The 15392-nt window shown below is 52.4% G+C and overlaps 1 protein-coding gene across 3 annotated transcripts in view; it reads left to right on the top strand.

Annotated features, from left to right (window-relative positions):
- CDC42BPB (CDC42 binding protein kinase beta) overlaps positions 1–15392 on the top strand; it is a 92221-nt gene that overhangs the window by 47665 nt on the left and 29164 nt on the right. For all 3 annotated transcript variants that reach the window (XR_012073843.1, XM_006209084.4, XM_031679413.2), the window contains exons 6-12: positions 5946–6039; positions 7768–7968; positions 9838–10086; positions 11447–11526; positions 13077–13243; positions 13326–13445; positions 14276–14409. Coding sequence is in view for 2 of the 3 variants with exons in the window: in XM_006209084.4 (XP_006209146.3) it covers positions 5946–6039; positions 7768–7968; positions 9838–10086; positions 11447–11526; positions 13077–13243; positions 13326–13445; positions 14276–14409 (1045 nt within the window). In the remaining variant the exon portion in view is untranslated. The remainder of the gene's footprint in view (positions 1–5945; positions 6040–7767; positions 7969–9837; positions 10087–11446; positions 11527–13076; positions 13244–13325; positions 13446–14275; positions 14410–15392) is intronic.

The following is a 15392-nucleotide window of genomic DNA, read 5'->3' as shown; positions in this document are numbered from 1 at the left end:
GGCTCTCCTGAGAAGTCGGCAGCTAGAGGGCTCTCACTTTGGCTGTGGCCACGGTGCAGGATGCCTGACCGGGTCACTGCCTTCAGACCCCAGCGCCTGGAGCCCAGGACATTCCGGCTCCACTGTGACCATCGTGATGCTCTCTCTGTCAGCTGAAGTCACCTGCCTCTTGATATTTACCTGACACTGACTCGCGCCCTCCCCTGCCTCAGGCACGCACAGAACACTCATGGAGGGATGGTTGGGTTGAGGAGTGGGGCTCACATCACAGCAATGGAGAGGACTTAAATGGAGTGTAACTGCCTCTTGAGTGTGTGGGGCGGGGTGGAGACTGGGGCAGGCCCCCTGCTCTCCTGGCCTTCTGCTGCCGGGCACCGGCCTGGGTGCTCGCCCAGCCCGCACCTCCGCATCTGTCTCACTCTGCTGTTAAAGACGGCAGTGCAGGCCTGTAGGGCTGGAGGGGGGGGGGTTGGTTTTGATTTGTTTTACTTTTATGAGAGTGATTTCGTAGCAACAGCAAAAGTCAGATAGTTGTATAGGACTTACAGCAAAACCTGGGTCTCCAGCCCTGCCCCACCCTTGCCACAGTAACGGCTGACAACTTTTTCAGTTGTTTCTTCAACTTTCGTTGCTACCTTCACGGTTCTAAATAACAGGCTTCAGTTGCTATTTTATTTTTTGTGGGGAGGGAGTTTAGATCACACCTGTTAAAGCAGATTTAACTCTTCTACTAAGTGCATGTCTCTCCCTCACCCCTCTCTTCTGCACACACTCTCAGACTTCCCTCTTCTGGTCCCAGCTGGTAAAATGCAGCAACACGGGTTTGAGCTGCTCAGGTCCACTTATACACGGTTTCTTTCACGCACACACACTGTTGTGCTACGCGGTCTGCAGGTGCGGGTCGCGGGGACGGAGGCCGACTACGGAGTCGTACTCAGATTACACTGTGCAGAGGGTTGGCGCCCCAACTCCAGTGTTGCTCAAGGGTCAGCTGTAGTAACTATTGGTTAAATCAGAGTTTGGTGTTTGTAATATAACGTGTAAATATTACAGATGAGCTTTGTACTATAAATGGTTATACTGCTTATAAAAGTTTTCGTTTCCTCTGGAGTTGATAATTGCCCTGTTTTTTCATTGGCTACTTTTCTATGCAGCTGTCACTAATTATCACCAAATGTTGTGACCAGATTCTAAAGCCTGTGCATTCAGGCCCACCGGGTATCCTTGGTCTGCTGTCTTCCTGGCTCTGTCCCATCCATCTCCCCCGTTCCTCCCTTCCCTGGTGGTTCTCATTCAGAGCTTTCTTTTCAAGTGGAGAGATCCCTTCCCATCTCCCTGGGGCTGGATCCCTTGTTTTCTGAGTCACGCGCCTTCCTTTCTTGGTTTGTTCTTTTGACTCGGGAGCACATACCCTCCAGTACTTGCTGGAGAAGTTGTGTGAGATCTTTTTTTTTAAGATCAGCATCTTAGTTCCACTGCCTGACTGATAGGCTGCCCAGTGATGGAATTCTTGATGAGGAATCATCCTCTTGGGACTGGGATGGTGTCGTGCCTTCCGTGTTGCTGAGCCCTCACGGGTCCCCTGAGCAGACGTCATGGGCGGGCCGAGCCTTGAAGCCCGTCAAGGATTTTCCGAAGCAGCGCAGGTCCTGTTCCGAGGGGAGCGATGGCGCCCGGTGTCAGAGTACCAGCCCTTCAGGTCCCGCCCCGAGTGTGACCTCGTTGCTCAGGGAGGAAGTGGAGGCCCTGGGAGGTGGGACACTCGCCGCAGCGCACGGCCCTGCTCAGGGCGCTGTGCGGCAGGTCCCCACGTCACAGGGAGCTGCCCAGTAGCAGTGCGGCTTCTAGGGTGATGCTGCTGGGGACAACGTGTCTTCTTTTTTCCTGTGTTCATTTCTGTCTCTGTGCCTGCTTTTGTGACAGTTATTATGGTTGTTTTTAACATTAGATTTTATGCTCTTCTTGATAGAACTTTGCCTGATTCACAACAGAGAGGTGAATGTCTTTGTATTTGTCACAGATCTCCAAGGAAATTCATTTGACCAGCTTTTAAGTAGTTTATTCTTTCCTGTTTTCCCCTAATTAGAAAGCTTTCTCGTTTTCTTAATTGGTTCTGGAGAAGCTTTGCTCTGTCATTTAATCTCCGGACATAGTAGGAAACATTAAAATATGCAACTCAAAAACTTTGTCTCTCAGAGTCAACTCAGTGTTCAGACTAAGTGCTTGAACAACTTAGTCTAAAAACCAGAAAGCTGCATTGTTGCAGAGTTCACCACATGGGATTTTGTAGGAAGTCGGTCCTTCCCCAGTCTCAGAGGGGCATACTGTGAGCAAGCTCAGGCTATGTTAGGGGCCGGAAGCGAGCGGCCTCGTTGGCACAAGTGTTACCACGGGTGGGCGTAACAAACGCAGTTAAGACTGCAGCCTTGGGCCCCTTTCCGAGGGAGGATGTGTACCGTGGCGGCTGTGGGCAGTGCCCTCTGCCCCACTGGCTGGACTGGCACATCGGTAGCTGGACCCCGGAGAGGCTTGCTGGGTGCAGGGAGCAGGCCACGCAGGTGAGTGCGGCCAGAAACGCCACGTCCCCGGGAGAGCAGAGGGTGCGTCCCCTGTGAACGAAGCAAGAACAGGTACAGTTTTAAGAGAAGGAATATTCAGAGAACAAAAAAAGTCTTGGAAAAGAAAAAACTAGGAAGTTGAGTAGAAGAGTGTGGAGTAGAATTAGAGGAGCCAGGATGAAGACAGAAACCTGGGTGGGGGGCTTGGGGCCCCCCAGAGGGAGGGCCTGGAGTGGAAGCCTATCCCACCCCTGCACACACCCCCCCACCCCCCGAACCTGGGGGTGGGCTTTGTTGAAGGAGCCTCACAGGGGCAAGGGTCGAGGCTGGCGCTGACATGTCGCTCAGATGTGGGACGGTGATGGACAGGCTGGGCCTCCCTCTCCTGCGTCACAGGAACAACAGGAGAGGAAGGTCAGGCTGCAGTCTGTCCACCACTGTGAACGACCCCCACCCCCAGCCGGTTCCACCGTTTCAGTCAGCAGCACAGCAGCCGACAGAGAAGCGGCCTTCCAGGGTGACGGGCTGCTCCCCAGTGTGTGCCCTGCTGGGGCCTGACAGCACTGCCTTGCTGATTCCGAGGGAGCAGGATGCGACCCGCGGGGCTGTCAGCTCCTGGCCTGGCTGTTTCTTTCCAAGTGGAGAGGTCCCTGCTCACCTCCCTGGGGCTGTGTCCCTTGCTTTCTGAGTCACGCGTCCTCCTCTTTCTTGGTTCATTCCTGTGACGTCGGTGTGCGGGAGGTCGTGGTCGGCCCCCGGCGCGCCTCCTTCCACACGCATGCCGAGCCCCGCGTGTGGGCTCTGGAGTGGCTCTCCTGCAGGTGGCCGGTTCCGTAGTTTCTACGTCTTGCAAATGTGAATGACGTGGTGATGAATAACCTTGTGTGTGTACCTTTCCGTAGTGCTGGTGTGTCTCCAGGGTGAACTCCTGGAAGGGGGATCCCTGGATCAACAGAGGAGTAAGGTGTATATTAATTATATGCTAGCATTTTTAATTAGCTGTATTAGATGTTGCCAGTTTCCTTCCATAGAGAGTGTGCCCTTTTGTGTTCCCACCAGCACTGTGTGAAAGTTTCTTTTCAGCCTTGCCAATGTGATGTGTTTTTAAACTTTTGCCGTCTGATGGATGAGAGATGGTATATAGTTGGGTGTATTTTGTTTGGGTTTTTTTTTTGCCATTCTTGTGAACTTGAATGTCATCTCTCTGTCTTTCTGTGTGCGCCTTTGTGAGTTGTTTATTTCCTGCCATTTGCCCATTTCTCTGGATGATTTTTGGCTTTTTCCTTCAGTTGTTAAATAATTGCCTTTTACCAGTAATAAATGTTGCAAATATTTTTTCCCAGTTTGCCATTTGTCTTTTGGCTTTGTTTGTTGTAGTCTTTTGCTGTGCAGATTTTTTTTATGTATTAAATTTATTGGCCTTTTATTACATTAGGATTTTGAGTCATAGTTAGAAGTCCTTTTTTTTAACCCCCAGAGAAGAAGAAAACCAATGTTTTCTTCTAACAGTTTCAGTTTTCAGTGTAGATTGTGACCCCTCTGGAGCTGTCCTGGTGTGAAGAGTAGGTCTGGCTTTGTCTTGAGGCACAAGGCCCTCCAGTTGCCCCAGCGCCAGCTCATTTGTCTCTGCCCGCTGACTGGAGGTAACGTCTGTATTGGGAATATACTGAGTTTCCTCAGGTGGTCTGTTTCTGGACGGTCTGCTCCGTCCCCCCATGGTCTTTCTCTGCCCCACGACCACACTGTTCAGCTGTGGAGGCTCCAGATCAGGTGGGGCCAGTGTCCCCATCATCCCTCCTTCTCTGCAGTGTTTTTCTGGCTGCTCTTTCACGTTGATTGTTTCATATGCACTTCAGTGTCAACTTGTCTGGCTCCAAAAAACAGGACGATGATTTTTGATGGGCCCTTTCATCTATAGATTCAGGCTTTTTTTTTTTTTTAAACTTCTGGAAAGTTCTCTTGGTTGATAGTCTCAGGTTGTTTTACTGCTTTGATTTTGGAACACCTGCTGTGTGTGTTGCACCTTCTTTGCTGTCGTCCATTTCAGTGTCCAGCTACTTTCTCTCTGACCCTTTTCAGTCCTTTCTTTGTCTCATTTTTATTCTTCCGGGTCTTTCCCTCCCTTTCTTCGACGCCTTTCATTAGATTTTTATTTGAATTTATTCTCTCTTGGCATCTTATAATTTAGTCCTCATTTCTGTTAAAATTTTGTCTTTTTTTTCCATTGCTTTCCTGAATTAAATCAAGTTCGTTTCATTTCTCCCTTTTTGTCTAGTTCTGTTCTTAGTTTTATTTTCCTGACTCACTGAGAGATTATTTTGTTCTTTCATACTCCTGTTTATTTAAGGATATTTGTTTCAGTTTGGAGTGCTGGGCTTGAGTTTTCTTTTGCTTTGTTCGTGTTTTTTTGAGTAAGAGTTGTCATCATCTTTTGCTCACTTGTTTGTGAAGCCCGCTCCTGTTGTTGAGTCGGTGCTCCCGTGTGTGTCTGCTGAGGGTGGTGGTCTGCCCAGTTCTTTATCCGTCCTCCTGTAGGTGGACGTTAGAGGATTCCACTTCACAGCCGTTACAAGTTGTGCTGCTGAGAACATCTCTGCAGTCTTCTTGGTGAACATCTTCCTTTGCTTTTAATGTTTACGTTCCTGTTCACACTGTCCAGTCATATAAGCTTATTCTGCCAGGAAAGAGGGCTGGTGCCTTAAAGTCAACCCTCCCGCCATGTTGGCAGGTGCACAGAAGAGCAGGTAGGACCCCAGAACCTCAAGTTCGCTTTCCTGTCTCCCTGTGCTGCTCTGTGATTGGACAGCCCCCTGTCCTTGAGCTCCGGTGACTTCACCTGCAGGGCACAGCGTGGGGTCCACCCCGGCCTGACTCCTTGACTCCTCATGTCTCTGTTCAGGTGTCTTCCTCCGTGGTCACTCCTGGCACACGGCGCTCTCTGTCCCTCCTCCTCCTTTTACATTTCCTTGTTGTCTTCACAGCACTTACCGTGTGGGTTGTAGTCGGTGATGCTGAGACCACGTGCGTGTCTGCGTTTGCATGCTTGTGTTCAGACACCTCAGCCAGCGTGAGGCTTTCTGATGGCGGGGCTGTGCGGGCTGGAGAGCAGCGCCTGGCCCAGGGAGATGCTCAGGAAGCGCTGGTTAGCGGGGTGGCCGGGCAGGGACAGCACTGGCATCCTGACCGCCGCACAGGCCCGCGCAGTGGGGTGGGGGTGGGGGGCTGCCGCCCTGCCCTCGGAATCATCGCCTGGCCGACCTCCCAGGTTGTGACAGCTGTCATGGCTGAGGCTGGCGCTCCGTCTGCTGACCACTGCTGGTTAAGGGCTTTGACCTACCTGATGTGTTGCGTGGAAATGGTTAATTTATGTGTTTATTTTACTAACAGAGACATTAAGCCTGACAATGTCCTTTTGGATGTGAATGGTCATATCCGCCTGGCCGACTTTGGATCGTGTTTGAAGATGAATGATGATGGAACTGTAGGTATTTTTGTTGGAAATTCTCCATGTGGTTTTGGGTCTTCCCTGAAATTAGAAGGGGCTCATTTACATTTTCAGTTTGAGATACAGTTAAGAAACCAAGTTTATAAACGTATATTAAGATAAGTCTATTTAAGAGCCAGTTGAAATTTTCTGTTTTGAGTTTAAATATCTTTATTGCTTTTTATGTTTCCAAAAGTAATATGTATGCCTTGTAAGAAGAGAGGCTGTCAGCTGGAAGCATGCCCACATGGCAGTGAGAGGCACTCTTGGGTCCTTTCTAAAAATGCTCTCAGGTGATGGACCTCAACTGTATAACAGGACCTCCTCATTTCTGTCTGGGGTGCGCAACTTCCTGTTGGTCAGGAGGTTCGCAGGTCCAGAATCGGGTCACTGGCACACAGGGTCCACGGGCCGGCAGGCACGCCCCCTAGGGCAGGGGACACCCCTGGAATGGCTGTCACCTGGAGCCCGGGTGTGGGCCCTGTTAGCCCAGCGCGCTGGCCGGCCACTCCAGCGGGGCTGCCTGGCCTTAGGGCTGTGGCAGCATCTCTCCTGGGGCCCTTGTCAGGGTTAGTCTTGGATGTTTGGGAGTCTTCTCCTTCAAAGCCAACACCACCACAGAGTCTAAGGTAAGTGCTTCTCCAGAGGAGACGATCCCTTCTCTTCTATGAGCTTTCAGGCAGCAGTAAGGGAACCCGTAAAACTGGCATCACTTAACGGTGTTTTGAAAGGAGTGCAGCCATTTACTCGCTTTCTCTCCACAAAGCCAGTCTCTCTTATTTCTAAAGGTCTCGGCAAAGTGCTATTGCCAGACCCAGCCTTCTGACGAGGTGATGTGGCCAGAGCGTTGTTGCCTTCCCCACCGGCCTGGTACCCCTCACGGTGGACACTCACCTGGGTTATTTGTCACCCGGCAGCCAGCTCCCTGCTGGTTCGCTCAATCGGGCTCGGGGGTGCGCGGCCTGAGGGAGAGTCTGGCCCTTCCTGGGACCGAATTCTTGGCTGTTGTTTGTGTCCTGCTCGACCTTCAGTCTCACAGGCCCGCACTCTCCCTGTGCTCTGAGACCAGTCTGGCTTCCCGGCTTTCCCAGCCCCCTTGCTTTCTCCATGGTGGTGGCTGCCATCGCTGACTGCACCTCTGCTTAGAAATGTCGCTGTGTCCGGGTCCGTGCCTGCTCGTGGCGACAGCTGAGGAACTGATCTTTCCCTTTAGGGGCCCTGGCCTCCCAGTTCCTCGCCTCGGGAGTACCTCGGCTCCCGGCTGGTACTTCCAGGTGCTCCTTTTGGGAGGCCAGAGGGTAGGCCATGGGTGAGCAGCCTTAGCTTCCCCTAGGAGCGTGTTAGCCCAGGTGGTCTCCATGCACGTGGAAGTCTGGGAAGGGCTGGCCTGGATGCCAGTGGTCCCTGGACCGCACTTTGAGTAGCGATGGAGAAGGTGGGACCGTGGCACCATTTGGGGGCTGTGGTGAGCACTTGAGCATCTGAAGACCCAGCGTGCTGCAGGAGAGCCTCGTGCAACCTGGAGACTGCCCCATGTTTAGTGCTGCGAAAAGAACATTCACTTGCATCAGATTTTGAATTACTTGGTTTTTTAATCTTGGTCACGTGCCAGTTTTATTCCATGATTATTTCATCATCTGTTGTCCCTGTTTTAGAGAAAGTAGCTAGAAATGTAAAATTAGAGATGTCGCAGGGTTTCCCTTCAGCAGCACCCTCTACCCAAAGGTCCAGTCCTCCGTGGCTGTGGGCACACCTGACTACATCTCGCCGGAGATCCTGCAGGCGATGGAGGACGGCATGGGCAAGTACGGCCCTGAGTGCGACTGGTGGTCCCTGGGCGTCTGCATGTACGAGATGCTTTATGGAGAGACACCCTTTTACGCAGAGTCCCTCGTGGAGACCTATGGCAAGATCATGAACCACGAAGTAAGACATCGCATTTCCACGCCCTGTTCTGTATTGGTCCCGAGGTGCAGGCCCAGAAACAGGGAGAGCAGCGAGAGGAGGCGGCACTGGGGGAGAGACGGTGGGGTTGGAGCAGGCTGGTGGCAGCCAGACAGGAATCGGGGGATTCAGGAGGTTTGGAAGGTAGATTCCGTGCAGGCTGAGAGGTGGGTGTGCGGGGAGGGCAGTTCAGGGTGACCCCTCTCTGGCCGAGGGTGATGGGGCTCACTGGTCAGAATCCCTGCAGGGAAAGTGGCTTCGGTAGGAAGGTGCGGGTGCCCGTGTGACCGTGTGGAGTGGGACTTGCTGCTTGGGGGGCCAGCTGGGCACCTTGACCTTCAGGTCTGGATTCCTCAGTTAGAGGCCAGCTCCGACTCTCCGCCCTGTTCGCCTGGACGTCAGCTGTCACACACAGATCACGCATGTCAGCGTAGTAGTTGTCTTAATCCTTTCTTGATCCTGTTTCTTTTCCTCTAATTTTTTACTTTTCTCAGTTCATTGTTGTCTTCCGTGTTGCTTTCTTCTGTCTTCTGTTTTCTTTTAATTATTTCCTCTTCCATCTCATGTTTTTCTCTTTTTTTTCCTTTATACTACACATCAGATGTGTTCCTAGTGCAGTTCCATCCTCTGCGGTGGTGCTGTGTCCCCGCCTGCTCCGGGACGCGCTCTCAGCCCGGAGGCCCCCCGCCGTGTGCTGCTTGTCCTCCCCAGCTCGAGCAGAGAGTGTGTTAATGCTGAAGTGGTAAATGGTCTTCCACTCAGCTCTGTGTCAGAGCAAGTCATACTCTTAAATACAAAAACAAAACCATTTTTCCCAAAGTAGAAATAAATTTTTTCATTTATAAGTGAATACATACTTACCATAAAACCTTCAGACAGTGCAAAAATGTGTACAGTAGGTGGTGAGAATCAGCCCATCCTCTTCCCAAGGATACAAATAGGACTTGGTTAATTCTCAGAGCCTGTAATTACTGCATGCTCCCACCCATGAGGCCGGTCCAGCAGCCTTCGTGTGGTCATTCATTTACTCTTCACAGCAGCCCCGTGAAGCAGTGCAGAGATCACAGAGGTCAGGCCCACTGTGCCTGGACGTGTGGCCTTGGCCATGTGGACTTAAGCTACTGGGTTGGGGGTGGGGTGTATTTAAATAAATGGCATCACACCACATGCGACCAGATTTCTTGGTCATCTTTCTACTCGGTGCTCGGAGCTGGACCTGTGTGTGTGTGTGTGTATGTGTGTCTGGGTGTGTGTGTGTGTCTCGGTGTGTATGTGGGTGGGTGTGTGGGTGGGTGGGTGTGCTTGTGTGTGTCTGTGTGTGTATGTGGGTGTGTCTGTCTGTGGGTGTGGGTGTGCCATATCTTTTTAACAAGTCCCTTTCTGATGAGCATGTAGGCAGTTTTCAGTTTTCTTGGTCAGAATGCAATGGCATCGTGAACACGTTACATCTTCTCTTTGTGACGGCCTCTCTAGAGTAAGTTTTAGAAGTGGAGCTGCTACAGCTGTTGGCAGAAATGCCTTCTGGAAGGCGGCGCCAGCTTCTGTTCCCGCCCACAACCTGTCCTCAGCATTCTTTGCCACCTTGACAGGTGAAAAAACGTATCACCGCTTTAACTTACGTGGGTTGTGGTAACACGTCTGCTGTGAGTGCAACCAGCAAGTCTAAGGATTTTCATGGTCGCCTTTCCGGAACTTCCGTTTCATTAGCTTTGGTTGCATTTGGCTACCATGAAGTAAGAAGTGATCGTTGCTTTGGAACTGTTTCTGTTTTGTCTCCAGTGATGTCTGTGCACCTTAGATATTCCTGAATGTTTTAATCGCGTGTCCCCCAATTGCTCCCATCCCCCGCAGGAGCGGTTTCAGTTCCCCTCCCATGTCACCGATGTGTCTGAGGAAGCGAAGGACCTCATCCAGAGGCTGATCTGCAGCCGGGAGCGCCGGCTGGGCCAGAATGGGATCGAGGACTTCAAGAAGCACGCGTTCTTTGAAGGACTGAACTGGGAAAACATACGGAACCTGGAAGCGCCTTACATCCCGGACGTGAGCAGCCCTTCCGACACGTCCAACTTCGACGTGGACGACGACGTGCTGAGGAACGTTGTAAGTGGGGCCGCGGCGTCCCAGGAGGGCTGCGTGTCGGCCGTGCCACGCTGGGGGCCGCCCGTCCCGATGAGGAGTCGGAGAGCTGTGAGCCCTGAGAGACCTGGCGGCTGTCTCAAGAAAGGCACCTTCTTTTCCAGCCTTCGGCCTGGTCCTTAATGTCCCCTTTTAAAAATGATGAATTACTCAATTTGAGTAAAATCAAGTCAAGTAGCTATCTTGTTTTAGAATTCATCAGATATACTTCCACTTTTATTTTCATGGCACTTTATACGTTTGCAAAGCGGTGTCGTGTATGTTACCCTGTTAGGGCTTCATTGCTGCCCTGTTAGCACTGTCAGGACCCGGGCTGCAGCCCCCCAGGTGCCGTGTGGGCCTCCGAGTTCCCAGCCCTTCTCAGGGTCGCTGTGCGCAAGACCGTATTCTGTCCTCCCACCATGTCGTGTCTTTACGTGTGCGTGCGCGGAGGTCAGGAGCCACTGTGTGCATGTAGATTTTGTCTTTCACTGCCTGAGATCATGGGTTTTCCAGGTTGGGTCCTGGCCTGGGGCCCGTCTGGTGTCTGACCTGGTCTGACGGGCTTCTGATTGGCCCCGGGGAGCTCTGCTCCTACGCTGCAAATCTACTTTGGTGTCATCACACCCAGCCTTATTAGTCTGTAAGTGTGTCTTTGCTGGGGATAGAGAAACTGAGATTCGACCAAGTAAGAGAAAAATCTTGATTACTCCTCAGTTAAGAAACTTTTTCTTAATAAAATAAGAGCTGAACTTTAGACAACGTGGAGAAAAGACTGAGATGAGTGTTACCATTGTTGAAAGGATTTTTCCTGGACTTCAAGGAAACTGCTTACACACTGCAGTTTCCCAGATAAGTAAGTTTAGTTTTGCTTTTAATAAAGAAGGACCCTCAAATTAAAAAACAAGTTTGTATTAAAGTTACCTAAGTAGTCTCCCCTTGGGTTCCAAACCTCTTGTCTGCCTTTGGCCCCTGTTTCAGGCCAAGAACTGCGAGCCCCAGCCTCTGCCCCACATTCCCCCAGGGTCGCAGTGAGCAGTGGGTCCTGCCGCGGGGAAACTGGTGGTCACCAGCTTGATCCAGGTTCGGCCCGGGCCATCGTCATCCTCGTAGGTGGCGCATGTGTCCCCTCGGCTGCGCCGTCCGCTGGCCAGAGTCAGGAACGAGCAGTGGCTGCGCCAGTGCTCGGGTCCCGTGCGGGCCGCGCCGCGGAGCCGGCCTTCCGGGAGGCTGCGGGAGTCTCCCTGGTTCACGCTTGCTTTCACCGTCACAGTGACAGTCTTTCTTCTTTGTTTCTGGTTTGTTTGAACGTTATTTCCTTTATGCTGTGTGTGCTTTTATGCAGGAAATACTGCCTCCTGGCTCTCACACAGGCTTCTCTGGGTTACATTTGCCGTTCATCGGTTTCACGTTCACAACAGAAAGGTATGTCTAGGTTTACCGTTCCCCAGGCCCAGCCTTCCCCTGGGGAGGCAGCGAGGGCGTGCTGGCAGTCTGAGGTGGGGACGGCCTGAGGGAGCACCCAGTGGGCTTTGTCCTTTGAAAGTGCACACCTGCCTGTGCACACGGGGGCACTTGGCAGGGCCGCAGGCTTTGTCCGTACAGGGCCTGAATGGAAACAGTTTAGGCTTTGTGGTTTCTGTTGTGTATTCTTTTTCAAACAACCCACTGAAAATGTGGAAACCATTCTTAGCTCATAGGAGGTTCAGGAGCAGACTTGGGGGGACTTGGCCGCCGGCTGATCCCTGACCTCTAGGCCGCAGAACATTGGTGGCTGCAGCCAGCAGCGCGGTGCCGCCGTGCTCAGCTGGGCGCGTCTCCCTCGGGTGCTCTGTGGCTTCTGTGGCTGTTGCGGCTGCAGCTCTGCAGCCTCCGTCGATGGGGCCACAGCACAGTCCCCATACACCGAACGCTCCGAGAGCCCCAGCCCCATGTGCTGTCTGCATCTGCAGGCCTGTCTTGAGTGGCCCATATGGGGCCGTGTCACCTGAGGAGCTCTGACTTGCTTTTCAAAGGAAACCGGCCAAGCGGAGAGGGCTTGAGAAGAAAGGCGGGAGAAATACAACAAATGGAACTGCCACGGCTCCTGAAACCAGGGCACCGAACTGGACTCGGCTGCTCGGGCCACTGGTGCCTGAGCTGATGGAAAGTCCTTCAGAAGAGGGTTACTGCTGCTCAAGTGCATAGAGTTTTTCTTTGGGTGTGAGAGGCCAGAGCTAAACAGCACTTCAGCCAAAGTGGCGGCTGATGCCTGCTAGCCCAGAGGCAGCGTCCGGGATGTTGTGGGCTCCTGAGTTGTGAATTCCTCCTGCAGAGGCTCTCGACCTTTCTGCTGCATTTCAGCTCACTAGGTGTTTATTCCACCTGCGGTCCCACCTGGAAGGTTGGGCCCTGGGATCTCCGCCCGGAGTGGCCCAGCAGGGGCAGCGCACACACTCTCAGGCCGCCCCCAAGAGTAACTAGTCCCAGGGTTAAGCCCTGTTGTGGCTGCGATCTGTGCGTCAGTGTGCACCTGCGCGCCAGAGAGCAGCTCAGCTCTGCTGGGCCAGGTGCTGGTTCTGAGGGGGCCGTACAGGCTGTTCAGTCTCCCGGGGACGATGGGCTCCAGGAGTCGGACACATCGTCCCCAGCCGGTGCAGAACCAGTGAGGCCCCACAAGCCCGGCTTCTCGCATGGAGCTCCTCTCTGCGTGTGTCGTTAAGTGTAGGCAGTGGTTCGGACGTCACACTCCCCTCCCTGGTGGAGGTGCCTTCTCTGACTCGCTCTGGGGGCATGTCCCTCCCTGCTGCCCACTGTCACCCCATCCCGTGCCCTAAGGACGACTTTAGTGTTGGTTCCATAGACAGTAGCCTTTTCACAGGCATTTTTGTTTGCCAATTTTAAAAGACTTATCTTTTACCCCAGGAAATTTTTAAGTGGTAATGAAATCACTGTAAATTCTCAGTAGATCAGCAACAATGTTGCTGTATTTGCAGCTGTTTTTCTGACCGAGGCTCTCTGAAGAGCATAATGCAGTCCAGCACGTTAACCAAAGACGAGGGTGTGCAGCGGGACTTGGAGAACAGCTTGCAGGTTGAAGCCTATGAAAGACGGATCCGGAGACTGGAGCAGGAGAGACTGGAGCTGAGCAGGAAGCTGCAAGGTGAGTGCCAGCCTCAGCCCCCGTGCCTCGCGCTGTCTGCAGGCGCTGAGCGCCTGCATTCACACCCTGTCTCCACCCCCAGAGTCCACCCAGACTGTGCAGTCCCTCCATGGCTCCACCCGGGCCCTGGGCAGCTCAGCCCGTGATAAAGAAATCAAAAAGCTAAATGAAGAAATCGAACGTTTGAAGAATAAAATCGCAGGTAAGTAAAACTTCTTAGTCTCTGTTCTTGGGCATTAATCTCTGCAAAGAAAATCTTCAGAGTTATTTTCATCAAAAAGGAAAGCAGGAGAAAGAGCTCAAACTTTAGCAAACCTGTTTAGAGTTCTCGTATTTTGCCAGTTTGTAAAAATTGTTTCTCCAACTTGCTTAACTCTAATAATGTAATTTTATAGTTATAGCTAGAATCAGTTCCTAGTATTATTATCCTTAAACTCTCATTTCTTTGTCTTAATTCTCCTGTTTGTGGCTCCGAGACGGAATTGCCGTAACTCATTTCTTTCTGGCATTTCTGTCGGTGGCTGTGCTTACTTTTCAGTCTCTTGGGTGCCAGGTCTGTTGTCACCGTCCATCTCCCGTGGTTCCTAGGTTATGAAAGCTTCCAAAGGGCATCCCTTTTAGGTCTTAATCCTTAACCTGACTTGTGGGGTGGCACTGCAGTTGACGCTGACTCATCAGACCTGGCTCAGCTGCCTGCTCTGTGTCTGGAACCCCAGCTCCCTGATCCAGAAAAACGCTTTGGCTGAGTCCTTTAATCACTCGTACCTCGTCACATACTGTGGGTACACCGTGCTGGCTTACGTGGCTCAGCAGGGACGAACAGACAGGCTCCTGGTCCCGGGGAGAGCGTGCGGCAGCCGTCCAAGCAAAGTCAGTGCTCACGGGTGCAGGTGGCCACACGGGTGTGAGGGAGAAAGTCAGAAAGTCTCTAAGCAACAGAGTGTTAGGAGCCATTAAATAATTCACTGTCAGTGAGTCGGATAACAAAGTTTTGCATCTAAAGGAACACGATTTATTTTCACTTTTGCTCAGATTCAAATAGGCTCGAACGACAACTCGAGGACACAGTGACTCTTCGCCAAGAGCACGAGGACTCCACGCTTCGGCTGAAAGGCCTGGAAAAGCAGTACCGTGTGGTGCGGCAGGAAAAGGAGGAGTTTCACAAGGTGGCCGAGGCTTGGTTTGTGCAAGAAGCGTTTGCGTGGGTGTGCAGAGTGTGTGAGGTTGGGTTTGGCAGACATTTGAAGACCCCCTAGGACCCCGGCCAGTGCTGCCTACAGCTCCTAAGGAGCAAGGCTGGGCCTGGTTCCCACGCAGCTGCTCCCAGGCTGCGGGTGGCCCGTCAGTGGCTTGGCTTTCCAGTCATCATCTTTAATCTCTCCCGCACCCCTGCTGAGTCGGCGGTGTCTCCCCTTGTGACAGTGAGGACCTGGTGGCTCGGAGGACTTGCCTGCGTCCTAGGCCAGGGTAGCTGGCCCACCTGGCTGAGGGTGCTTGTCCTCACCCAAGCCAGGGTCCTCGCCCTTCCTGCTCAGCCAGGCTGCCCTCAGCCACGTGCAGTTTTGATAGCTGGACCTTGCAAAAGAGACCATAAAAATGAGGGTGACGCCCCCATAACTCCTTTATAAATTTGGTTTTCAGTAAAATTCGTCAGACTACGTGCTCAGGTGCCAGTATGTTCACCCCACAGTTAGGATCAAGTTTCCTGAAGTACGTCCATGTGCAACACTTAGTCGGTGACTCTGTAGTTTGTGATCTGTTTTCTAAAATGTTGCCATGGTGTCCCAGCCCCTGCAGTGCTCTGTCTGGGACGTGCAGTGTGGGTGGAGAACCTGGCACTGAGTGGGCCCGGGAGGCCTCTCCTCCCCTGGGGGTCTGCTCGTCAGCCTGCTCAGATTCTGTGCTTCCAACCGCAGTGGCTGGGCAGTCCAGTTGTTGAGGGGTGGTCAGTGCAGCCAGCAGTGAGGTGGGGTGGTCAGCGCACCCAGAGGGACAGCCAGCAGCTGGAGCTCAGACTCTAGTTTAAACTGTTTCTGCGCAATTCTGTCCTTTGATTGAAATCCTTAGGCATTTTCACATATAATGTGTTCTTTCCTGATCCTGCCATGTGTAAGTAACTGTAGAGTGGCGACCACATTCATGCTTTATC

The sequence above is a fragment of the Vicugna pacos genome, chromosome 6 (assembly GCF_048564905.1).
Source record: "Vicugna pacos chromosome 6, VicPac4, whole genome shotgun sequence".
Taxonomy (NCBI): Eukaryota; Metazoa; Chordata; class Mammalia; order Artiodactyla; family Camelidae; genus Vicugna; species Vicugna pacos.
This window is presented reverse-complemented; position numbering and strand designations above follow the sequence as displayed.